We start from the raw sequence: 24,697 nt of genomic DNA on the forward strand, positions 1-24,697 counted from the left end.
GCTGATAAAGACCTCCCTCAAAGCCATTTATGTATTACATGAAAATAGTTAATAGGTAACACAAAAGTTCTTGTTTTTCACTCTCTACTATAGAAATTTCAGTTAAAAAGTTTTCTGATAAAACAAAAACTGAATACAGGACAGTTTGGACAGTGAGCTATCAGAACTTTGTTATTTTAAAACATTTATCATGTAGAAAAACGGAGACGTGCTGCTGAAATCACACTTCTTTATCCTATATTAAGATATCCCAGGGACTAAATGTTTAGTAAAAAGCTATAATCTGACAAAATGCAGAGTTTTACTCATCTGCTCCACTTCAGATAAAAGTGAGCTGTGTGTAGCCCTCCATGTAAAGTGAGTTTGACATTCATGTTATAACACCTTTTTAAGGAGTTTTAGGAGTCCTTAAATATAAGTGAAGCATTTACTGAGCAGGTAATCTTGGATATGTGGTTTAAAGAGCATCTTTAAAAGTGTTGTGTGAATTCTTTAATTTTTTTTCCCCAAAAGAAGGTCATTATTGCAAAAGAACAAAACCATCAAACAGCTTACGAAGATTTAATGTACATTTATTCTTACCACGTGGAACATATAGTATAAAGATTTCATACTGAATAAATGATATTCATTGAGCCAAAAAAGGGAAAGGGAGGAATTTACATGATGTCTTAGCTACATAGTCTGAAATACAAATATGCAGAATCCATGACTGGAGAAAATTTGTCAAACGTGTTCTTCATCTAGTTTATTTTCATTGTACCAGGAGATAACAGGTCTGAGCCATGTCTGCCATACTACGGAGCTGTGGAGAGACCAGAGGTGTGGGTCTTATCGGAGGGGACCGAAGGTCACGGACCAAACTCACGTCAGCCTCCGTCCCGCGCCAATAAACAAGTGTGAGAATAGTGACACAGAGAGAGAGAGCGAGAGAGACAGACACAGAAAGGAAGTATAATGTACAACATTATATATACACCACAGCAAAGCTGTATCTGAAGTTGAAAACCAGTCCTAAGAGGTGATTTCTTTTCATAAGGGTATTCATACAATCAAGGGATAAGAGGAGGTAAGGGTGTTGTAGGTTCTTGATACTTTGGGGAAGAAAGCCATTTTCTGTTTTAACACCAAACTAAATTGACCTCGAAACTCTTGAGCTGCACCGCCAGCTTCTGTGTGGAAACGTGTTACAGAATGCTTACACTCAAGAGCAGTACGGTACAGAAAATGTCCTACAATCTACTGCACACTGCACAGGCCTCCCCGGTGAAGGTGTCTATTGACAGCACTTTGTCTACTGTCGGGCTGACTGGTGAGAATCCAACTACAGCAACTATAACCAGTAGGCCACTTAATCAGTCTGCTTCACCTCTGAACATCAACCAGTCACAGACTCATTGTGCCCTCGAGGGGAGAGCTAGGGCACACTGTGTCTCCCAAACTCACTGTAAACGAGACAGCAACTTTGGTTACAGTTTTTGTTTTTTCAGCTATTTATTATTTATTAAAAAGTACTTTCCCCCCCTGCCCCACCCGAGTGCAGCACAGTCTCCCCACCGTGGTGCTTTGCTCTGTGTCATCCAGTCGGCATTTGCTTTGCAAGTAGTGTCACTTTGTCGGCATCTCTCCGATTCGTAGATCCACCACCGCTCCGTGATTAATCCCCGCCCCGCTCCTCTGTCTCCTCGAGTGAGGCTGGCCCGGGGTGGGGAGGCACGGAAAATGGAATCTGAAAGATTTTCATAAATTAAAATACAGACAGTCACTTGAACTTTCTTTGCCCTGTTACACACACATAAGCCAAGGTTACCAGGAAGGAGGGGGACTGGGGACAAAACCCCCAAGAAGTGGAGCCACGGCTCCCTCCAGCTGTCATGACTGGCCAATCAGAAAGAGTACGTCACAGATAACATGAGAAACCAGCGAGTTCATGAGGGGAGACACTGAAAGGTCGAGGAGTCGGGACTCGTGTAGTGTGAACTCTGAGTGGTTCTCCTCCACCTTAGCTAAGGCGTGCAGGGCCCGGGCGGCTCGCCGCATCATGTCCGGGCTCGTGGGTTCAAAGGGCATCCCTTGTAGGTGTAGCAGAGAGCTCTGGCTCTGGTGCAGCTGTGTGGCAGCCAGACTGTCCTCCAGAAAGCCCAGCAGGTTGCCCACGCTGCCCTTCTGAACAGCGATTGCTCGGGCTGCCAGAGTGTCACCCTGGGCCAGGTTGGCTAGTAGAACTACAGCCATCTCCCTACAGACCGCAACTTTCCTGTCTCCAATTAGCCGCACAAGGTTCCCATAAAGCTTCTCCAACCGACTGAATGGTGGAGTGGCCAAGATGAGGTCCACATTGTTGTCTTGGATGCTTAGTTTACTGAGCGTTTCCAGGACAAGTCTCTGAGGTGACAAAGAACCGTGGGGTCCCAGAGTAGGGAAAGGGTCCTGGGCTTCTGCTGAGGGGCACACAGCCCAGTGAAGGAGGCCGTCCAACAGAGGCAAGCAGATGCTTTCGGAGTAGATCGAGAGGTCCAGCTGGCCTGAAATATTTGCCAAAGTGACCAGTGTGTTCTCCCTCAGCAGCTCCAAGCAGTCCCACCACCATTCGTCCCTTTGGCCCACGCCCTCATCCGAATCCTCTTCCTTTTCGTAGGTGAGCGGGGCCTGTTTGCGCTCCGGGTGCCGGTGGTGGAGCAGGATCAGTCGGCCCAGTATAAGCAGCAGTCCCGGATGCTTGGACATCTCGTGGTCATTGCCTGGAACAAAGGAGAGGCTGCGGACAATATTTGAGACGCAAATGCAGCGCCGGGCTAAAGAATCTTGCCAGTTAGTCAGTGCAACGAGCGGCCCCTCATCCTTACTGTGAGGCTCATCCTCCAGGATGGTGCCATTCTGCTGTGCCTGCTGGGTCAAGAAACTGCCAGAGGAGGGAATGGGTCTATTATTCTCTTGGTGACTTTTAGAGCCTTTCTCAACTGTCTTGGCCTCACAATCTGTCTTCCTCTCCTCCTCGCTGCCAAGCGAGGAGCTGGACTTCTCTGAGACTGCCGATCTTTCTGAAGAGGAGGTCTCTTTTGGCATTTCTTCTTCGTCTTGAGGCTTCCTTCTCTCCTCCTCGGCAGGCAAACCATTTTCCCGTATCTCTTCTTCTAGAACTCTCCGCCTTAGTAAAACCGGTGGCACAGGTATTCGTTCTCGTGGTTCCAAGAAGTCTTTTCGTGGCTCAAAGTGGGTCTGGATGTGTTCTGTTGAGTCTCCCCCTCCTGCGCTCCAGTGAAGTAAGCCACTGTCAAACTCTTGAATTTTGCCATGATTATTTGCCTGGGCTGCGGCAAATGGGTCTTTCTTTCGTACCAACTTCAGGGGAAACTTGTCAAACTTGCTCGCCTGCTTGGGTCTCTCGTGGGCAGTTGGGGTGTGCAACGAGCCCGTCTGCTCAGATGATGAACCCTTGCTCTTCTCGTCCTGACCTTGAGAGCACTGCTTTTGATCTTCCTCCTCTTTCACATGAGATGACCCCTCCGTTTCTCGTTCTTCCTCTTCATCGTCATCTTCGTCCTCTTGTTCCATATCATCCACCCGTGGTTCCTCTTCCTCTGTGCCATCCCAGTCTCGTTTCAAGGTCTCAGGATCAAGTAGTGTTCTCTGGCCAGGGTCGCCGACCTCATACTCCCTCAGGATGCCAAAGATTTCAATGAGGCAGCGTCGGAAATACTCAACCACCAACTCTAATAGACCAGGCAACTGAAGAAAGAATATAAAGAAAAATATTAGAAATGATCACCATGCAAACTGCTACAAACATTAGGGCTCAATACTGAATCTCACCGTGTTGAGATCGAAGGTGGAAATACTATTGTCGTCATAGAGAAGTATATTGATAGTATCTAAGGCCCACGTGCTTTCAGCCAATAAACCGGACTTTAATGACATCATAACTCTCCAGGCCTCTGGGGTTCCTAACAGAGAAAAATCAAGGAGAAAAAAAACAACTAAATTAATGAATACCACTACTCTCTGATCAATAACTTACAACTGAGCACAGCTGCAGTATTAAACAGTACTGTGAACAATAAAGGGTAACAAGCTGCTTTTAAGTTCTAGAATTTCTTTTCATACCAATATCTTTCATGGTGAGTCTTCGACGTGGCTTCAGGACGGGAAGGGTAGCTTCTACAGAGCCTGGGGGAAAAGGCATGTCTCGCCTTATTAGAGGTGACTGCACTGGAGGGGGCACTATGTGAGATGCAGGCACTGGGGGACCAGCCTTCTGCATCTTCATTCCATGCATAAAGGGAGACTTGCTAGGCGATGTCCTGCTCTCTATGGGGCGGGGCATGGATGCTGGGCTCGGCACCTGTGGAATGTGGTTCTGCACCCCCTGAGGGGGCTGGTAGTTGGACTGTACCGAGCGAGGCATAGGTGTGCCAGCCCCGGCTGGACCGTAAGGAGGCTGCCGAGGGCCCATCTGACCCCCCCACTGGCCATCGTGATTTATGCGTTGTTCTGACGGCATCATCTCCTCTGCCCGGTTCATGCCGGGGTAACCAGGTCCCTGGGGCGGACCCGCAGGGCCACCCTGTCGGCTGGGGTAGTTCTGATAGTTCATATCTCGAGGTCCCTGCCACATGCCTCCCTGAGGACCCTCAGGAGGGCCTGACTGCATCATCTGAGGGGGCATGTTAGGTTGCGAATTGGGGCCAGTTGTCCCCTGCATCCGTTCACGACCAAAGGGAAACGGGAACTGACCGCCAGGGCCGGGTGGACGGCGATCAGCGCCAGGGTAGGGCCCGCTGCTGCTGTACTGATTGTATGACTCCTGCTGTCCTGAAGAGGGTGCAGAGGCGCCTCCTTGCTGTTGCGGTTGCTGCGGTGGCTGCTGTCCACCAGGGAAGGGTCCACTGTAGTCAGTCTCATGACGTTTTGATGGTGGGTAACCGCCTTCCCCTGGACGCTTGTAACTCTACAGAAAATACAAAAGTGCAGAGAGACACATTTATCATTTACAATTTAAACAAAACTGCAAAAAGAATAAGGTCATTCACAAAACAAAAAAAAAATGACAGCAGCTCCATCAAGGACAAAAAAAATACACAAGTAAAAGTTATAACCTTCACATTGTTTGACCTATACACACTGAGAACACTGGGAGTTGGTGTAGTGCAGATGGATCATTTACCGGTTGCTGTGTGTACATTCCAGGCTGCTGATTTGGGTAAGAGCCAGTAGGGGGCGTTCCCTGTCCAGGATACTGATTACCATAGGAATCATGCCTGCAAAAAGAAAAAGCAAAAAAACAAATGCCTGTTCAGTTTGACCATGAAAATCTTATGTATCTCTCACCAAGTTACAACAAGCCCCACTGATACATCACAGGATACGTCGATGAATGCACACCCAAAGGGCATTTAGCTGTAGATTCCTCTAGTCATGTCACAGTGAATTACATTATACTTAATATCCTTCATACTCCTCTTTGGTGCTTCAACATGATCCATTTTTCTATAAAACATTTAATGTATTATTATGTCAAGCCTGTGTTTGTTAACTGCACGGCTCACTACTTGGTGAAAAATACCAGCCCGCAGAGAATTTGTGTTGGATTAAGACAAAATACATTTAAATCAATGCAACTGTATAAAATTTATATTCACACAGGATAAAGCTTAAACTAAAGAGCTGTAAATGCAAAGTGAATATTTAAAGATGAAAAAAAGTCTTACATTAATGAAGCAATCACGCTGTCAAAATGACAAATATAGAAGTTACGTCAAAATACAGTGTCTCGTGACATTGTGGACTGGCTTTGGAACGAGACTGGAGAGTTGACGGTTATTAAAGTTTTACTAAAACAGTACATTTGTTATATATAAAGAATGACTAGCTCCAATTGACTGTAGTTTCAGAATCTAAAAAGCTGCCAGCCACAAAGTGCTTTGTGAACTGACCGTGGCTGCTGTGATGGGAAGCGATTTGGCGAATACATCCCCGTGTCGGCGTTGGCAGGCATCATCGGGTTTGGCTGAGGAACACCAGATCCCATGTTGCCTTCTGGGCCCATTCCTTGCTCCGACCTGGGAAAAGTGGAACAATACACGTAGTGTGGTTTGTTTCATATTTCGCATCATAGAGATTATGCTAGATCATCCAAAAAAGAAAAGAAAAAACTCATAGGAAATGTTACAAAGCACAAGGTCAAGACAATTTAAAAGTGGCTCTCAGTGTATGACTGCTAACAGTGAGGAAGTATTTCTTGAATGGCCTACTTTAAACATCCAGTCCGATAGGCAAATGGTAACAAAAGTGACAGCAGCAACTAAAAAGGGCTCAGACGGAACACTGTAATCCAAAAATGCCAGTACTCCACATACAAGAACTAACAAACCAGGAAATTTCCTGGGGAAGGAAAGTGAGATACTGCTGGTGGGAAGTGTTTTGCTGTTACTACAATAGGTTATGACACCTGTGGACCCACATTAGCGCTAAAATGTTTCTCCAGGCAGAAGATGAACTACTATTGTCACTGTCAAAGTAGCTACTGCATAAATATTGGTACCACCATGTAAGTGTACAGTATCACTAATTTAAAAAAATAAATAAATAAATAAAAAATCCAAAAATCATGGGGAAAAAAGATTACCCACGGAGACTGTCCAACTCTTTCTTCTCGTGTCTACTCGTGTCACACTTGTTTTAAAGACACGTTTCATTCTTGTCACCATATAAACATGTAAATCAACGGCAGTATTAACCTCCTAAGACCCGAACTCTTCCACGACATGCATTTTTAATTTCTCTTTGATATTTGGGCATATTGGGGCCTGATGAATGCAAAAACAAAGAATTACCAGATTTTTTTTTTTACCTTATTTTTGTTTTTAAGAAAAATAAGAGCCACATATGAGGATATTTGTTTAAAATTTCGATAGAACAGTAGCAGGATAATGTCCTCGTAAGTGGATATCAGGCCCATGTAGAGCAAAATTGAGTATTTTGGTCTAAATAACCCAAAATGTGATGTCCACATATGTGGACGCCAGGTCCTAGGAGGTTAAAATGACCTAATAGCTTAATTAAGTGTATAAGAAGCTAGCCAGTTTATTGGGAATTTCTTAAATATATAAATATTCGACTCAGTCATTAGACAATTTCTTTGAGGTGAATGGGGACATTTGTGGTTTGATTAATCATAAAAGTACTTGTTTTTACCAGCTGTGTTGACGGACCATTAAAATCCTGCCTTACCTCCTGTCGTAGCCTGGTCCATAAGGATACTGCTGTCTGGGCCCCATTGGCATCGTGCCCATGGCCCCAGGCGGTCCCCTGTTGAATGGAGGTTGCTGCTGCTGCTGCTGCGGTTGCTGTGGTGGTGGTTGTTGTTGTTGCGGCGGCGGCTGCTGTGATTGATCACCCATTCCGCTGTTGGGACCCTGGTTAGCAGGTAGAAACTGCTCCCCAACTGGAAATATATTTAGAGTTGCAAAGCATTTAGAAATGTTTAACTGGTTAATTAGCTGAGATTAACAACACTATTCAGTGTGCCCACCTTTCCGCATGTTACTAAAGGGGTCTTTGTTTGGTTCATACGGGCCCATTCGACCTTGCATGTCGGGCGTGTTCATGCCAGACTGATAGTTGGAGTTGGGCGTCATGTTCTTCCGGGGAAATGCAGGGTCGCTTCCATCAGAGAAGGGGTCCTGCAGGTTAACGCTGCTCCTAGGAAAGAGGCAAAAGGAAGAAGGATTAGTATAACTAATGTTAATGACTCTTGAAAGCAAAGATTCTTCAGTTAAAATCTTAAACAAGAGTCACCTGGACCCGGGCGGCATGGGGGGCATTTGGGCGTGAGGAGTCGAGGCCGGAGTAGGGGGTTTTAAGTCTCCCCCCTCAGCCATGGAGCTGCTGGTAGACTGAGGAGTCTGAGGACCCTGCAGAGAGCCTGACCCAGCTGTGGAGCAGAGGGACGCTTCAGTTTGAAATAAGAGAGGAACAGATAGATATAGTACATGACTTTAATAACACTGCAAAAGAGCAAGTTGGGCATTTTTGTCAGTTTTAAAGTTCAAAGGGGTTGATTATTGAAAGGCACGCTCATCAGAAAAGGTTACATGAGCACAGCTCTCACCTGGAGAGGGTGGCTGGACCTTAGCAGCTTGGTTCTTTTTGTTGTCTGAAAAGATCTCAGGTGGGGGGTCTTCACCACGCTCAATTTTGCACTCAAAGGCATACAGACACTGGATGTACTGTTTCTTTAAAGAACTAGCAGCACTGCTGGATGTACCCACATTCAAGGAAGTGGCCAGATCACGCCATTTCTTATTCTTATTCACCTGAGATACACACACATACACAAAATACAGGGCAATTAGGAAAGGATTCAACGAAGACAAAGCAATACATTTACTCTGGGATTCATGTTCTTTAAAACTTCCATATTAACCTGCGTCATGCCTCCGATCTCTTTAACAGACATGTACAACCGAAAGAGGTCAAGAGGTTTGCGTCCTACAGCAGGCAGGTTGCTCATGCCCATAGCCTTCTCTTCAATAAAGGCCAAATAACGGTCCACCCACATCTTCCTCTCTGGCTCTGGTCCTAACTCGTACAGATGCGTTATCTTTTCACTGGTTGTGGTGGAAGAGTTGGACTTCTGTTTAGTGTGAGAGGTGGAAGAAACCAATTTTCAAAATGACAAAGGACATGAGGTGAGGTGCACAGATTTTAAAAGACTTGTAAAAATAGTGATTATATTTAATAGAGGGGTTACCTTTGATTTGGATTCTGGCTTGGGCGTCACACTCCCATCTACCTTGTTATTCATCTTATTGTTCATTTCTGGACTGGAGGCCATGCCTAGAAACAATGGTGGGGAATGAATTAGCTGTGAAGCATCCACGCAAAAGAAAACAAAGAAAAAAAAACAGAACAACTCAGTTATGAGGTTATGCCAGTACAACTTACCACTTGTGTTATTGGCCATGTTTGGCCCCATGGGGTAGGGTGATCCACCTGGAGTGTTCATCATTCCAGGCATACTGTTCATTGGAGGGCCGTAAGGCGGGCCAGAGCCCATCATGCCTGGAGACATGTTGGGGTACCCAGACATCCTGGAGAGAGAGAAATATATGTCATCTTATGTGCAAGTGGGACGAGGCACTGTGCAGCTTCTTCATATTTAGACATGAGTGATAACCAGCAGACTTGTGCCTGGTGAATAAATGCAGGTAGTTGAGGATCCACTGGTAACCAACCTGTTGTGCATGGAGTTTGTGGCAGGGTGTTGCATGGCTGAGGGATCCGGGGGCTTTCTGTTCATTCCTGGTGGAGGACACATTCCTGAGCTCACCTGGGGTGGCATGTTGCCCATGTTGGGAGGCATGTTTGGACCCATGCTAGGCCCCATATTGGGACCCATGTTGGGGCCATAGGGCCGTGCCCCCATCTGATTAGGGGGCATCCTTCCTGGAGGCATGCCAGCATATGGAGGACCTCCACCCTGGCTTGCCATGGGATTTATTGAGCCCATGCCAGTCCCAGGGTAGCTGGCATTAGGCATGTTGCCATAGTTAGGTTGCCGAGGATAACCTAAGATGGGAATGATAAGAGGAAAAAAAGTTCAAGTAAATCAAGTAAATTCAAGTAAAAAGTTCAAGTTGCAAATGAACAGTACTCTGAAAAAACAAAAATCTCACTGCAGCACCCAGAAGTGTCTTGGTTTTTATAATTCAAAGTAGTCTTTTGTTAAAGAGTGCGTGAGGCAGACTTTTCCTTACAGACTGCTAGTACAGAGAGAGAGAGTGCACTATGCAGCCTGAGCAACAAGCCTTTGTCACAGTTTCAGCTCTACTGACAGGAGGCTCTGCTACGTCAGCTGACTCTCTGCTTCACAGCTATAAATAGCTGCAACAGAGTCAGAGGGAGGGACCAGCGATAGCATGGTATTCATATGAGGCAGGGAGATATATTCCTAAGGATTTTCTGATACACTGTAAACAGCAAACTTTCAAAGAATGAAAAAAACAACAACAACAGCAACAAAAAAAAAACAGCCTCTCTTAAAGATAAACCAATCCAAAAGTTTAAACCTTGAGGGCCATATTGTCCTCCCTGCTGCCCGTAGCCTCCCATGGAGTTGTTCTGCTGATATGGGCCCATCCCAGGGTGCATCTGTCCCCCAGAGGACTGGCGTGGTGACAGTGCAGAGGCTGATTGGGGGGAGCCATAAGGGGGCATCTGAGGGTTTCTCTGCATAAACCCTAAAAGAGACAAAGACAAAGGCTTTGATGCCACAGCAAACACTCGACATGTTAATCTCAAAGCAAACTTCAGATGGCAACATACCTCTGTCCTGGGCCATAGGAGACTGGCTCATTGTAGGGTGTAGGCTCCCATCTGACTGCACACTTGACGGTCTGGGAGGCATTTGGGTCCCTAAACAGTAATAATTAAGTTAAATTAGTGAGAGCTCAGGGAAGGAGCAACGAGTAGTTGCTATGTTTATTCCAATTTGAGGACAAAGGGTGATTTCCATTCTTAAAGATACATAAAACTAAAACTTTTGCACTACTAAACATTCTTGATGCATTCTCAATCATCCAGGAAAGTAAATCTTCAAAAGTTGAATCTGTTCATCTGGACGTAGCGTTTTGTGGGAGAAACGTTTCGTCACTCATCCAAGTGACGTTTCTCCCACAAAACGCTACGTCCAGATGAACAGATTCAACTTTTGGAGGACTACTAAACATTCTTAAAAATGGTATTAACACATCTTCCACCACAGAGAGATTCAGAACTGGATAGTAAGGGAAAATAACATTGATGTATTTGGGTCGAACCACAGAATACAAAAATGTCTTCCACTGCTTCAAGATTCTACATTGCTGGTTGCCCATTATGGGCCCAGAAAAGCCTTCTGATCTAGTTCTGAGGTTATAAATCCATTCAGACTCTTAACGGGGGGTGAGAAAAACTTTCCACTTTCAGCAGAAGAATTTGTCAAACTCTGAGACAAAAATCAGCCCTCACAGTGAAGAACAAACATCCAAGAGAGATGATAGTTCCCCAAAAGGCATTTTGAAGTTGATTGGAACTTGCCATTAATCAATCCAGAACAGCACAGAGCATATTTACAGGCTAAACTTTAGAAGGTGCACAATTCTAAATATGCAGACCATGCCAAACACACACTGAGACAGGCCATGCATACTTATGCTCTGTGAACAAGCAAACAAAACTCATATTTTTGTGTGCAGCAAAGATCCTGAGGTGCCCGAGGAAACTAAACACAGCAGGCTGAGTTTCGAGAAAATGTGCAATTGCAGGGCATCTATAATGTTTTCATTTACTGTCGGGTCCAAATATAGGACATACAGCTTCAGCGAGGCTTGGGAAACATTTCCAAAAATGGCAAAGAGGGTTTCAAACAAAATTCACCAAAAAGGTAAACATAATCTGTCAAAAATATGCAAAAATCAACAGCTTCTCTAATAATTTAAGCAGCACTGGTCAGTAATCTGGCATCGCTGTCGCAATCAGACATGTAAGAAGCCCGCTAAAAAACATATGCCCAATTTCACTGTGAAGGCCCACCTGGCATGTTGGCAGGTGACAGCGGTCCTGTGCGGGATGTGCTGGCGCTGGCAGGGGAACCGGCCGGGGAAGGTGAAGGCCCTCGGATGCCTGGCAGGTGTGGGGACGTGTGAGGAGAGAAGGGTGACTGAGCAGGGTTGCTCTGCTCGCCCTGGCTGCTCGACACGCCTGACGTGCTCACGCCGGGACTCAGGGCGCCCTCTGTACCGGTAGGCAGGTCATCGATGGACCCCGACAGGTCCTGAAACCACATACAGGGGGAAAAGAAAGAACAAGGTGTAAAGGAACTGCACTGCAGAGAGACAGGGAAATTGAGCAGGGCAAAAAAATAAAAAAATATGACAGTTTGTGCATTTTGACACAGATGCTCCTTTCTTTTGATTCCTCTCAACTTTTTATAGCATACATGGGCAAAATACCGCCACATCCGGCCTACAGCATCCTAAAAGGAATCAAAACAACCCACAAAAATTTAATAAGAGCACTAAGGAATCTAGAGGCGAATGACTACAATGGGTCTGTGCTGCTATTTAAATCGATTCCAGCGCAATGTGTTTTTAGTCAGTGACGTATGTGGCGGCAGATATCAGACACTCTGCAAGCTTAGAATAGATTAAATGCTGATAAAGAACTGAGGTGGATTTCTCTTAACGCTAATATTTTCATTGCATCCTGGAAGCATGTTTAATTGTTATCCAATGTGTGTCCCTTCGCTTATTTAAGCCAAGTCAACGGAGCCCTCTGGTTTACAGTATTGTAATGTTTACTTCGTACATTAGCTGTAGTATCAGCACGCTGCAATTTCATCCTTCTGCTGTTAAGACATGAGTGGCAGAGATACAAATACACACACACACCCGGAGGCCTTTGTCCTTATTTATCTTTTTCAAAGAAAAAGTGAGTGTGCATTAGTGCCGGGGGTTGTCATGGTTACCAAGGTTTGTAGGATGCGAGCCGAGTCAGCGTGTAGCGCCAGCTCTGCCATGTGATTTCAATACACAAACAAACAGCCATGATTCAGTTCAGATGAAGAACATTTACAAACCTGGAAGTTCGGATCTTAGTTCCAGTCAGGTTCGTATTCACACAGTTTTTTGTTTTTTTTAAACACAAGTCTGCATAACATCAAGTCTTTCAGACTGGTAACTCACTCACTGCACCGTTTAGGTGACGTCATCCTGCATCATCAGGGCTCGCACAGGTAAATCAAATTCTGCTGAATGGCAGCAGGTCAGTATGCACTTTAATGCTCTCTGGTTGCACAAAAGAGCTCAAAAGAAATAACGGGAATACCATCCAGAGGTTGCTACTATAGGCTTGAAATCGATCGTGTGCTACAAATAACGACAAAGAGGACTGCACGAAAAAAAAAGGTCCAGTACTGAAATATTTTAAGTTTTACATGGAAATGCATCGATTAGAAAGCAGTCTTAACAGTACAAGAACCATCACAGGTGGGGGTTGTTTTTTTTTACATAACTTTTGAATTCGCACTAAAAAAAATAAAATAAACAGTGGGTTTGGTCCATTTGCCTTCACAGCCCAAACAAAAACAGAATACACATGGAAGCAGACTGAAACCATGTTTTCGAATTGTCTCGGTTCAGCCATTTCATCTGTGCAAGTGCTCGATTGTCAGATTTCTCGTCTCATTTGCACAGGACCCCTTTCCAGAAAGCATCAGCCATGGAGCTGTGTCTCAACAACTGAAGAACAGCAGCACGCACAGCAGCCACAGCAAAGAAAAATTTTAACATTATCATCAATAATACGAAATGAATTTTAAATGTAATGTGCCATAAACTGCCGTGTTTTTGAAAACTAGCATGATAAATATAATAAAGCTGTAAGGAAAAAAAATGTCTGATGCAAAACTGTGAAAAAGCAATGCCCCGGCGGTGTTATAAGAAGCGTAACTGACCGGAAGGCTGGAGGGGCGGCCTTGACCGTCCTCTGGACCAGATTTAGGCTGAGTGGATGGAGGCGCATTGGACTGAAATGAGTCCTGGGATACCTCCTGATAAACAAAAGAACGTGTGCTTAAGTATACTGCCAGAGATACAGAACCACATACAGAGAAAACTCATTAACCAAGATGAATATGAGCCAAGACTGAGAATGGTACCTGCGGAGGAGGAGGAGGAGGAAAGCGCTGATAAGGTGACTGTTGTGCTTGCTGCTGTTGAGGGTTCTGGGGGTAACCTGCAGGCTGCCCTTGTGGGTGCTGGCTGTGTCCTGGTGGCTGCTGTGGATGAGACTGTGATTGCTGTTGCTGTGAGGGTGGCTGCTGGGGCCCCTGTATTGATCCTGGGTAGCTGGACTGGCCTTGCGATCCAGGGTTAGACTGGGAGTTAGGCTGCTGCTGGGCCTGACTGGGAGGACCCTGCTGCTGGGCGTAGGGAGACTGACCAGACTGTGGGGCTGAAGCTTGAGAATAAGGGGGCTGTGACTGTGGGGGCCCTTGGGATGGGCCTGGCAGTGGCCCCTGGGACTGTGGGGGCATGTGGGGCTGCTGATAAGGTGGTCCTCCCTGGGTGTGTGTAGTAGAAGTCTGAGGGGGATGGGGTTGACCTGGGTAAGGTGACTGGCCACCGGGTTGTCCAGGTGGAGGCTGTGAATATGGGGTTTGTTGCTGACTTGGGTGAGGAGCCTGGCTTGGTTGGCCATAATAGGGTGCCTGGCCCTGAGAGCCATAGCCTCCTGCTCCCTGCTGGCCATAAGATGCCATCTAAACAGAATATACAAACACATTAAGGCCTCAAACACAACAACAGTGATGAGAGATAAAACTGAAGATTCGGAATGAAAGATAATACCTGTGGACCATATGGCATGCCACCCATGCCTCCAGAGGTCCGGCCTTGCATTCCCACTGGATATCTCTGGGGACCTGGCGGGGCATAACCCTGTCCAGGGTAACCAGGCCCTGGTTGTGGACCTGCTGAAGGCCCTTGCTGTGACTGCTGACCGTATGGGCCGCTTGTTCCGTATGGCTGACCCCTCATTTTTCCCATGGGGTCCATGGAACCAGGAGGCTGGACACAGCAAGAACAGAGAGCAAAAAAAAAAAAATAAATAAAAAAAAAAAAAATAATCAGTTGATAACAGCACAACACAGGAAATCAAGTCATCAAATCCTACAAGTTTCAAGCAAGCATCCTCACACAGATAATTGTACTATTACAGCTGTAAAACACTTGACTGCAGTGTCTTACATTTCCATACCTGAAAAGAAAAAAGAAAAGAAAAAGAAACTCCAGCAAACAGGCAAGCTGTGTTTTTTTTCCCCCCCACCTTATTTCCCACGGTCATTACCCTGATTTTTTTTCACCTCACTTTGCCATAGTTTCGGAAGTCAACAGAGCTATATATATATATATATATATCTACTTTCGAATGGAGGGCAGTCTGCCCAATCTTAAACATATCCCAGCTGTGCTCCTGTTTTGAGTCTGGTCCAAGTAGCCCCCCTCCCACCCTTCATTGAAGGCAGTTTGGCTCTGGATGAATGACACAAGAAATGAAGGAAGTAATTTCACAACAGCTGTGGAGAGTAAAAACTGTGTATAGTTGTACATAGTCCATAACTTGGCAGATTCAGTTTAAAAAGCTGGAAATAAAGGTCACATTCTGGATCTTTACTCACACTCCATCAAAACTGTATCACACGATAAAAAATTAGGCACCCCAAGATGATCTGCTTAAACAAATAAATGTAGACCCATGAGCTACTTTGGGTGGAATCCCCACAAGCGCACCTTGCCGACAAGAGCATCCTCAGCTCAATGGCAACCCATCTGTCCAAATAATAAACAAAAATAAAAAGCCTTATGTGACACTTTGCACATCCAAGATAATCAAGTGAATAAGAGCAGCACATGGCTAATCTGCATAAGACAGAGAGGAAACTCCCTTGGCGGGTGAGAGATGGTGGACTGCCTTCTGATTGGCTTTGGGGGAGGATTGGGGGGAAATTCTCTGCAGTTAAACTTGTGTGGCAGGCCAGACACAGCAGCAAGGAGAGAACACACACATACACCCTCGTGGGGAAAGCTCAAATTTGCCTTTTGTGCTACTGTGTGTGTATTAAAAAAACAAAACAAAAAACATCCATGTGTTTATAGCATTAGCTCAGGAATTTAAAAAAATATATGGTATATCAGTAAATAAGAGCCCATTTACCCATGATGTGAACTTTACTGTGTTAACAGTGTCTGAATTACATTCAAACACTAAAACAAACTACTTACAGCCCTTTTGTGGTGTAACAAGCTGCACCCAGAGCCCACAGCAACACATTTGGCATTTTTGGTCAATATCAGCAAATGATGGAAGCAAAACTATAAATCCACACATTATTCAGGTGCCAGCTGCTCCAACAGTGGATGTTTTTGCAAGTAAGAAGTGGAGCTTAGAGGAGGAGAGAAGCAGCAAAAAAATAAAATCTCTGGTGACCCTGTGATGAGTTAATGCTATGTGCTCTTATCAGCAACTGTTGCCTTGCATCACATGTAATTATAAATGGCCATGAGCAGCGGATGAGGAGCCAATCAGATTTCAGCTAGCATGTCAACCCAAGACCAACTATCTCCTGGCTTTGACAGTAGGATTTTACCTCCACAATTCAAATCCCAGTGCAAACTGCAATCTGCTGACTGCATTCAAGTCACTCATAAAAAGCAGGGATGATTGTTTACAGGCGGCGTGCATGCGGAGAAGCCGAGCGGCTTTTCAGCACGGGGAAATTCTTTTTTAATCAATATATGACCCAAACTAACAGTTTTAACCTTTCCCCAGCGAGCAAACTGTGATATTTACGCAATTTAAACAAGACCAACATGAGCCATTTTAACCAACTGTGCGAGACTCGCTCGACACGAAACGCATTCCTTCCGTCATGGCCACCGAAATACAGTTTATCGCACAAGAAAACAACACAAACACGAAGGTATGAGCAACCGCCACAAACTCACACGTATAAGAACACGTTACTGTGGCTGTGCACCATCACACGGATGTGTTCGCAGCAAAAATTCATTGTAAATTCAGCACGTAAAAGGAGAAGCAAAGCTATGAGAGAAAAAACGAACCGTTGCTCTTCAGCGACTATTTTCGCCCCCTTTTCAAAGTCGGGCCTTCTTGGCTTCCCCTGAACCGTCCTTTACATCGTTTCAACAACTTATATCCGCCTCGAGCGACGCTTCTCTGTTGCTAGCCAGCTTTATAAATACGTTAAAACAACTCTTATTTAATGGTGTGGTGAAAAGAAAAAAATTACACACAAGAGGCAGCCATTTTAGAGTCTTTGCGAACTAGTATCAGACAATGGCTGGCCTGCTACGTTGTGAACTAGCTAGAAGGGAAGGAGACGTGCTAAAGCTCGTGCCTTGTTCCTGTTAAAATGGCTTTTACCTGGGTTCTTGCTAACGGCTGCCCAGCACTTCCAGGGCTCATAGGCGACGGGTGATGGCTCCTTTGTTGCCAAGCCGGATTGCTCCCTCCATACTGACCGCTACTGCCCATGTCTGCTGGTCCCTTGCTAGCTCCTTCTTGGCTACTATAGTCGCTAGACGGATAGTTTGGATATCCCCGCGTTGAGCTGGGAGAGGTTAGGAGCTTGTTGAGTGTCGGTGTGGATGTAGGTTGAGGGTTTCCAATGTTATATCTCTGATTACTGTAAGATCCAGCCATTGCCGTGGGTCCTCCCGCTGGTGGCTGCTGCTTAGCTGGTTGCCCCCCAGCTGTCGGCGCCTGGGCGCTGCGAGGAGAGTTCATGGCGTACGCTTGGCTGGGATACGGAGTCCTGTTCGGGAATGGGTTATAATTGTTGAACTGGTGATTTGAAAAGCCATGGTCGTGTGAATTATGTTGATAAGGGTCCATCATGTTGCTCGACTGAACGACCGGACCCGCAGCAGCTGCCATGCCAGGGCTTTGTTGTCCGCCATGTTGATGAAAAGGGGCCCGACCGTAGTGCTGACTGTATCCGTACGAAGGTGGAGGAAAAGCGGCGCCGTGGTGATGCACCAAACCGGGGTGGTTATTTCCCTCCGGTCCGACAGAGTCATTCGGGGTATTATTGTTAGCCCTGGGCGGGTTCCCATTCCCGTTCTTCATCTCAGGTTCCCCTCCTCCCCCTACATTTCCACCGTCGGCCCCGTCCTGCAGATCCCCCCTTCCCGGCGATCCGCCGTCCAAGCCCGGTTGCTTTTTGTCTGGCTGCTTCTCTCCCGGAACCGACTCGTCCTTGGCGTCTCGATCCGGCTTTTTGAGTTCGGACGGCGGACTAGTGTTAAGAGTGGCGGCGCTGGCGACCTGAGCGGCCATGATATACCCCCCACCTCTCTCTCCCTCTCTCGGCGAGTCAGTCACAATCAAAAGCTAGCATTGAATATAAATAATTGTTTAGAACCATTTATCCTTGTGCCGATGCATTCCCACCCCTCATACCGGACCGAATCCGGCCTCCATCCTCCCGGTTCCGGTTCCGTAAATCGGTTAGAGAAATGATGGAGGCTCCATACAATGCGTAAAAAAAGCGACAGAAATTGTTGTGGGAGTTGTGTTACTGAGCCCGGGTAGAGGCAGGGAGCGAGCCCAACCAACACGAGGCTCCGCTAGATACAGCCATTTTACTGAGCCGCACAGATGGCCGCAAAACGCGGAGCGGAGCTGTCACAGCGCGGACTGGATTTTTTTGTCTTTAGAAAACCTCACGTTGTCTCTCTATCTTTTTTCCCTTCTCCCCACCATAGGTGGAATATTTTCTGCACACGACGAGAGTCCTAATGTGCGCCCAAACTCATAAACAATGCACTTTAAACCAGCCGCCAATCAAGAGGCTGTGTAAAGATCACGGGCTGTAGGCTTGGTCAATACGTTTGAGGGTTTCATGGACTTATCAATACCCGGGGAAACTAATTAATGCGCAAAAAATATATAATTTTTCCAAGTATTTGCATATATGTGGGAGCCACAGCTGCGCGCGTAAAGGGCGTTATTACGCACAGCAGGATGCATAGATGCTGCAAACTTTGCATTCATTTAGCCTGCCTTCCACACACCCAGTTATATTTTTAAGACTTTAAAAGGAAAAAGCTGCAGTGTAACATTCAGCTCGTATAAATGCGCCTTTGTGCACTTGGCGTTATTGTGTTCCCCCTGAACAGTGTTTCTGAGTGGTATTTAGGCGAGAAAGGCAGCACACGCACAGGTTTTTCCACAGCAGAAGGAGGAAGCCTTGCAGCAAACGAGACTACCAATGCACATTCCCTTATTCCCTCCCCTGCCTGCTTTGCTCTGCTCTGCTCTCTTCTACCACCCCCTCTCTCCTCTCTGTCTGTCTCTCACTCCAGCAGAAACACTCTCTGCCGAGTGTGGGGGGATGGGCGCGCAGGCTCCAGCTTCCCTCTCTCACCCCACTAACATTGAACTACACCGTTCAGAGGAGGAGGGAGGAAGGGGGAAAAATCAGGCAGGCAGACCTTATCTATCAGAAAGAGGATGCATGGACAGTTTCAAAGTCTCCCAAACAGTTAGAAAAACGAGCGTTAGAAAAACCTTCGTCCTCTGCTCAGTCAAATGAAGCAGACATTTTTTTTTTGGCACACATAGAGTGTTTGCGCACAGTGTTGAGCAGGGGTAGGATGGTAATGAAAAGAGTGTGTGCGAGGCAGAGGGAGTTCTTGTGGTTTGGGTTTTTTTTGGTAGTAATAATTAAATGTGAATTTATTAGATGGTGTACGAGGCATTTAATAGTTCGGAGTGTGTATTGATTACAGTTCAGAATCGGGCTGTAAATGGGACGACATTGCCTTTCGGTTTCTGTTCTCACTCTCGACACACACGCAAACTGTCTCTTGCTCTCTATCGCTCTCTCTCTTTCACACAAACACACACACACGCATCTACCTCTAGGGGGCTTAGAGTGAGGCGGGGGGGGGGGGGCAGGAAGTACCACTGAGACGGCATACTTGATCACATGTACAAACATCGAAACACAATTTAACATTCTGCCTGACACACCCCCCTAATGGACACACACACAAACACGTACACTTAGACACAGAGCTTTGCAAGCAAGGACTGTACACATATAATTTCACAGCCACGTCACACCACACAGGGTTAATGCGATTTCCCACACCAGTGCGAGCTCTCAAAGTGGATCACGCTTTATTTCAGTCTGACTTCCAACTTTGCACGAAAGCGCTGGCACACCGAGGGCCCCCAGCGTCTATGGGCTCCTTTTTAAGTTGGCAGGGGTACGATTTTTTATTTTATTTTTTTTAATGTGGGATGTTGAGCTGGGGGGAGTGAACTGGGAGTAGGACAGCAAAGCCAGGAACAGTCAATAGGGAGAAGTTTTAGTTGTATTTCGAAAGACAAGAGGGTCTTCCATCCCAGAGACCAGACACAGGGCCAGTTGTGCAGAAACACAGATTTAATGTGGCTTCCTCTCCCCGCCTGACTTAATTTTTTCGGCTCTGGCTGGTGGAAAGACTTGGAGCAGACTTTTGTGGATCAGGGAGAAGCATTTGCGAGCACATGTGCCATCTGCTGGTCAAACAGCAGATCCATATATACAAGGACTCAACTACTTATGATGATTTACTTAAGGGCTTTATTGAACAATTTCAGTCTTTGTTATAAAAGAATCATCTCTGGATAATATGCAGTTATCTTATAAATGTTTATAGGATTATCCACCTTTTTCCTTTACCCCAAAACACTGCTCAAAACTTCCCTTTTCACTGTGCAGAAAATCGTGCAACTGTTAGGAGGCAGCTGAGGCTCTGGAGATTATATTCCACTGCGTGTCATGTTTTTATGCATGCAGGCTTTATCAGACATCTTCCTCACCAGTCCAGTTTGTGTGTAGCTGCCATAATTCACACAAAACGTTTCATTTTGCACCCATAATAAAAATAATCATTTCATTGTATATGGCATACAAGGCTGTTCCTCAAAAACATGGGCTCCCAAGCATGTATCAAACTCAAAAATGAAACTAAATGACTTTATTTTTTATGCATCTGTAAAGAAGACATTTTTTTGCCTACAAAACAGTACAAAAAATAAGATTACTCAGCCCACACATTTTCTCCCTTTAGTCTTCGTCACTATGATTCTTTCATGAGGTGTGGTGCGACCGTGAAGCATCTACAGCACCCACATTTAGTTCCCATGTCTCCACTGCTTCTGCAGAGAGGCTGAGAAGAATTCAGGCCAAATGAGATGGATGTTCCCAGGACCCCCTTCGTATACTGGTGCTGAAGGGGTGACCGCTTTCGTCCTGTTATTTGAGCTTTTCCATTTACAGCTCCATCATTTCCTCTTCCACAGTCTTTCCACTGGTTTCAACATACCTCTCTTGCACCCCGAGAGTACTGGTTGGTTAAATGTTAAGGAACATCTGACAAATTACACATATATTGGCTGTTATTTCTTGGCATAAGAAATCCTCTCAATAAAACTGTAAACACTGTGATACTATTATGCTTTTCAGGCACCTCCTGTAAATCTTTATATTTGGCATCAAACCAGATGAGTCACCGTGAGTCACCACGACGATCAGGAAAGGATACGAGTTGAACTGGAAGTCTGCCCCCACAGCAGCTGACATCATGGCCTGCAGATTCCTCTCCTCCAGGTCTCCAAAGCAGTAGCCGTTGGCCTTGTCCACTGCTCGTAAGACCTGAATCATGCTCTCTTTGTCCTGGAAACCGAAAAGAGAAGTGCTTGATCTGGGGCTTTCCCACAAAGAGAAACTACCCACTGAAAAATAAAAAACAAGTTTGCCCAAAACCTCTATATGCTATTTTTGAACATCTTTGCATTTATTGCTTCTAAGCAAAATTCACAAATCTAATTATATCTTATGCAGTTCACATGTCCTAAATCTCTTTACTTTTCTCCCTCAAGTGAGATTCACTTTAGAAAGAGGATGACAAAGCCTTTTTGAAAATGTGTAAGCACACATTTCTCAGATTCTTCTTTGTGTGTTATAAGGTGTCATAATGACATAAGCAGCACGCACATGCAAAGCAATAAATCCTCAAACTTCGCTGACCTCTAACACTTTGCAGCTTTGCATTTCTCTCTTTCTCAAAGTCGAAAGCTCTTTTATTTTTGGCTGCTTTAGGCACCATAAGTGGGTAACCAAGGTAACTAATGGCTGCTTAAACTAAGAGCATGTACAAAGCATGAGTGCCAACCCGCCTCATGTATAACTCACTGGTGCCACATGCAGTGATGGCACATGGTCTAGACTCCTGTCTCCATGAACACACAGGATCAAATCACTCTCTATAAAGAAGCGATGTCAGGCAACGAGTGCAGAGTGCAGACAGCCCTCTCCCCCAATCCATCTGCACAAAATTGATCCAACCTTCAATTTGAAACGCTAAAAGCGATTTATGATTTAACGGTTCAAACAATGAAATATGAGGCATGTGACTTTTAGAAACACTTAAAGGGCTAACACAAATGAACCATGACGTCTGGTCAGTATGGATGCTTTATGACTACTTCAGAAGAAAGAACTCTTGTTTTGCACTCAACATCTAACAGAAGCATGCAAATAAAGATGTAGATACATTAATTAAGTGATAACAATGAAAATCTGTCGAGTTCACTGTCAAGACATGGCATTTGTTTTTTATGCGTACTCTCTAGACCTTTTAGTGGTCCACACAAACTGAACCCATCCATCCACACACTTTCTTAACCGCTAATCCAATTCAGGGTTGTGTCAGGGCTGGCACGTATCCCAGCTATCGCTGGATGGGGTACATCCCGGACAGGTCCCCAGTCCCTGACACAGAGATAGACAATCACTCACACTATATAGCCAGTTTAACCTAACGTGTAGGTCTTTGGACTGTGGGAGGATGCTGGAGTACCCGGAGAGAGCCCACACGAGCACAGAGAGAACATGCAAACTGCACACTGAAAGGCTCCAGCTGGCCGTCAGGTTGGAACCAGGAGCCCTTTTGCTGTGAGGCGACAGTGCCACCCCCAAACTGAAATCTTGTGGTGTCAGTTCTCGATATAAGTGTAGGAAATGTTGGATACTGTTAGTCACTCAACATTAGAGCAATGTATTACACATTCCACTGGTCTTTAACCAACAAACTCCCCAGTGCAAAGCCCGTGTGATGTTGGCATGTGTGAATAAGGCAGGCCAGCACATCTGAAGCAGACTGAGACTGTGAGAAAGGATAACTGTGGAAATTATCCCCACTAGATTCTCCCAAAACTGCCAGAACTTCATGTGTGAAAGCAGCTTATTTTATTTATTTAATTCACCGAAGCATATTCTAATTTACTGGGAGTTAAACAGACATTACCAGCTCTTCTTTTGCAGTTAATACCAAAAGCAGCACTGGTACCTGTACATTGAGAGGGACAAAGGACACAAGGCTGTAATCTTGTACGACCTCTGCCAACTTTTCATTTAGGTGGCGGAATTTTTTAAAGAAGGGGTCTGCAGCCAAGTGATCGAGAAGATAGGTCAGGTCCATGACCTCTGTGTAGAAGTCAAGGTTGAAGGCTGGAAAAGAATACAAGACAAATGTTACCAAGGATGATGATGAATAGCAACCAGTTGTGAAATTCAACAAATCAGCTGGCAAACAATGCCGGTATAGTTTTTTTTCTTTCATCCTACTTTCTTACAAGGGAAACAAAGAAATGTGATTTGTAAAAACACCTTTAATGTCTTAATCTCACTGTCTTAGAACATTTATCCAGCACAAATCAGATAATCTCTGACTACAGCCTGTAAAATGTGTTTAAAGCAAACCCTTATTAACTCACCCAGCTTGCCATACTGCTCCATCAAGTCCATCTTGGAGAGAACATTGACATGGGGAAGCTCGACATGCAGCATTGTAGACAGCGAGGTGCACAGCACCGAAATGAACTTGGCTGGATCAGCACAGTAATGAGAGTCCACGAGGTGCACCGCTGTGAGCTAAAAGAGAGGACATCCGCACAAAATTTATCTTATGATGTTATTATGAATTCACCTTGTTGTATTAAAGCTGTGTCTACATGATGGCTGTGTGGGTAAGGTAGTACCTGTGAAGGCTCAGCAGAAATACGATAATAATGATGAAGCTCACCCTGAAATTCCACTTGGCCAGCTGTGAGAAGATATTCTTCACTGAGCTCTGGTGGGTGTAGAGCTCCACCTGTCCAGGACAGTCAAACAAGAAGTAACAGTCACTGTACTGTTTCAGCTTCTCCTCCAACCAGTCCAGATTTGCTTCCACGTACTCCATGCAGTAGAGAAGTCCACCATTGGGCCCCAGCTTTAAACCTTCCATGACATCGTCCAAAGTCACCAGCTCTGAGACATCTACCGCACATGAATAAGGTATCCCTTCATTGGCTGGATCCATGTTTACAACCACCACCTTGCGTCCCAGGTGAGTCAGAAACTCTTGCATCCCTTGGCAGTAGGTGGTTTTCCCCGAACCCGGGGGCCCAATAACCACCTGACCGAAACGCAGGGAGGGCTTCACTTGTGTCTGCTTGGACATGGCTTCAGACTCGCATTAGATGGTGCTAGGATGTCCTGTGCAGAGTACCAAATGGGGTGTTGGCTGGCAGGGTCACAGGATTTGGTATCAAGAGTTCAGTTTTTCTTCCACCAACTACATTAAAAACTCATTAAACACTAAATAAACCTGGACCTGCCATCCACTCCGGTCAGACAAGACTTGTACAAAGTAGCTATTTAAAGGTTTATGTACGATAAATCGTAAGTCTACTCAAAACATATGTGCAGTTGCTTAATATAATGCTGACTTTTACTGTAAATTACAGCAATACTGACTGATATTTACCGTTTGCTGACGCTATATTTACATGCGTATAGAAGTCGCTAACACATGCTAACGCTACTCGGAAGTACATCCGAGTTACGTAACTGGCGTGTCAAAATAAAAGCCGGTTGTTAACATGGCGTGACGTGCAGGACTAATTTCAGACTACATTTTTTTCTAAATCATCTCATCCTTGCTCACACACCACATTATTCCGTGATTAATAGCTTGGTACAATTTATACACATGTATATAAGTTAATATAGGAAAACTAGACTTTGTGTGAGATT

General features: G+C 45.3%; 2 protein-coding genes and 1 long non-coding RNA gene across 9 annotated transcripts; 1 reads left to right on the forward strand and 2 right to left on the reverse strand.

Moving 5' to 3' along the window:
• Positions 1-550: 550 nt before the first annotated feature.
• On the reverse strand, positions 551-18,229 carry arid1aa (AT-rich interaction domain 1Aa). 4 transcript variants are annotated; one of them, XR_001225035.3, is made up of 21 exons: positions 16,987-18,229; positions 14,391-14,609; positions 13,700-14,302; positions 13,496-13,591; positions 11,575-11,815; positions 10,327-10,416; positions 10,071-10,241; positions 9,237-9,570; positions 8,947-9,092; positions 8,753-8,838; positions 8,426-8,635; positions 8,111-8,315; positions 7,798-7,951; positions 7,532-7,701; positions 7,231-7,444; positions 5,934-6,059; positions 5,165-5,258; positions 4,105-4,948; positions 3,814-3,944; positions 1,811-3,729; positions 551-1,729 (listed from the first exon to the last, which is right to left on the reverse strand). XR_001225035.3 is itself a non-coding variant. In XM_005456723.4 (20 exons), the coding sequence occupies exons 1-20, from the start codon at positions 17,899-17,901 to the stop codon at positions 1,873-1,875; spliced, it is 6,888 nt and encodes a 2,295-aa protein (XP_005456780.1). In that variant the 5' UTR covers positions 17,902-18,229; the 3' UTR covers positions 551-1,872. The 4 variants fall into 4 exon arrangements, 3 of the variants coding, with proteins under 3 accessions (XP_005456780.1, XP_013131104.1, XP_013131105.1); XM_005456723.4 differs by having other exon boundaries at positions 551-3,729; positions 7,798-7,933; XM_013275650.3 differs by having other exon boundaries at positions 551-3,729.
• On the forward strand, positions 14,689-21,144 carry LOC112848245 (uncharacterized). Its single transcript, XR_003222254.1, has 2 exons — positions 14,689-16,522; positions 21,083-21,144. It is a non-coding gene; the product is annotated as an uncharacterized LOC112848245 (long non-coding RNA).
• Positions 20,580-24,530, reverse strand: gpn2 (GPN-loop GTPase 2). Of its 4 annotated transcripts, none has more exons than XM_013275653.3 (6): positions 24,429-24,530; positions 23,703-24,157; positions 23,395-23,551; positions 22,968-23,128; positions 21,087-21,292; positions 20,580-20,989 (listed from the first exon to the last, which is right to left on the reverse strand). In XM_013275653.3, the coding sequence occupies exons 2-6, from the start codon at positions 24,120-24,122 to the stop codon at positions 20,902-20,904; spliced, it is 1,032 nt and encodes a 343-aa protein (XP_013131107.1). In that variant the 5' UTR covers positions 24,123-24,157; positions 24,429-24,530; the 3' UTR covers positions 20,580-20,901. The 4 variants fall into 4 exon arrangements, with proteins under 4 accessions (XP_013131107.1, XP_013131108.1, XP_013131106.1 ...); XM_013275654.3 differs by having other exon boundaries at positions 23,703-23,771; positions 23,857-24,515; XM_013275652.3 differs by having other exon boundaries at positions 23,703-24,514.
• Positions 24,531-24,697: the final 167 nt, after the last annotated feature.

Source organism: Oreochromis niloticus, linkage group LG11 (genome assembly GCF_001858045.2).
Source record: "Oreochromis niloticus isolate F11D_XX linkage group LG11, O_niloticus_UMD_NMBU, whole genome shotgun sequence".
In the NCBI taxonomy this organism is placed as follows: Eukaryota; Metazoa; Chordata; class Actinopteri; order Cichliformes; family Cichlidae; genus Oreochromis; species Oreochromis niloticus.

Bases quoted from the DNA above. Each gene is read 5' to 3' on its own strand.
- arid1aa (XM_013275650.3), bottom strand. From the start codon at position 17,901: ATGGCCGCTCAGGTCGCCAGCGCCGCCACTCTTAACACTAGTCCGCCG. The intron at 14,303-14,390 runs GTATTATCTTTC...TATTCTGTTTAG, and splicing joins GCATGCCATATGGTCCACAG to ATGGCATCTTATGGCCAGCA. The intron at 8,636-8,752 runs GTAACCCCTCTA...CACACTAAACAG, and splicing joins AGCCAGAATCCAAATCAAAG to AAGTCCAACTCTTCCACCAC.
- gpn2 (XM_013275653.3), bottom strand. From the start codon at position 24,122: ATGTCCAAGCAGACACAAGTGAAGCCCTCCCTGCGTTTCGGTCAGGTG. The intron at 21,293-22,967 runs GTACCAGTGCTG...TTCGGTTTCCAG, and splicing joins TTGTCCCTCTCAATGTACAG to GACAAAGAGAGCATGATTCA. The intron at 20,990-21,086 runs GTGCCTGAAAAG...GTAATTTGTCAG, and splicing joins AATATAAAGATTTACAGGAG to ATGTTCCTTAACATTTAACC.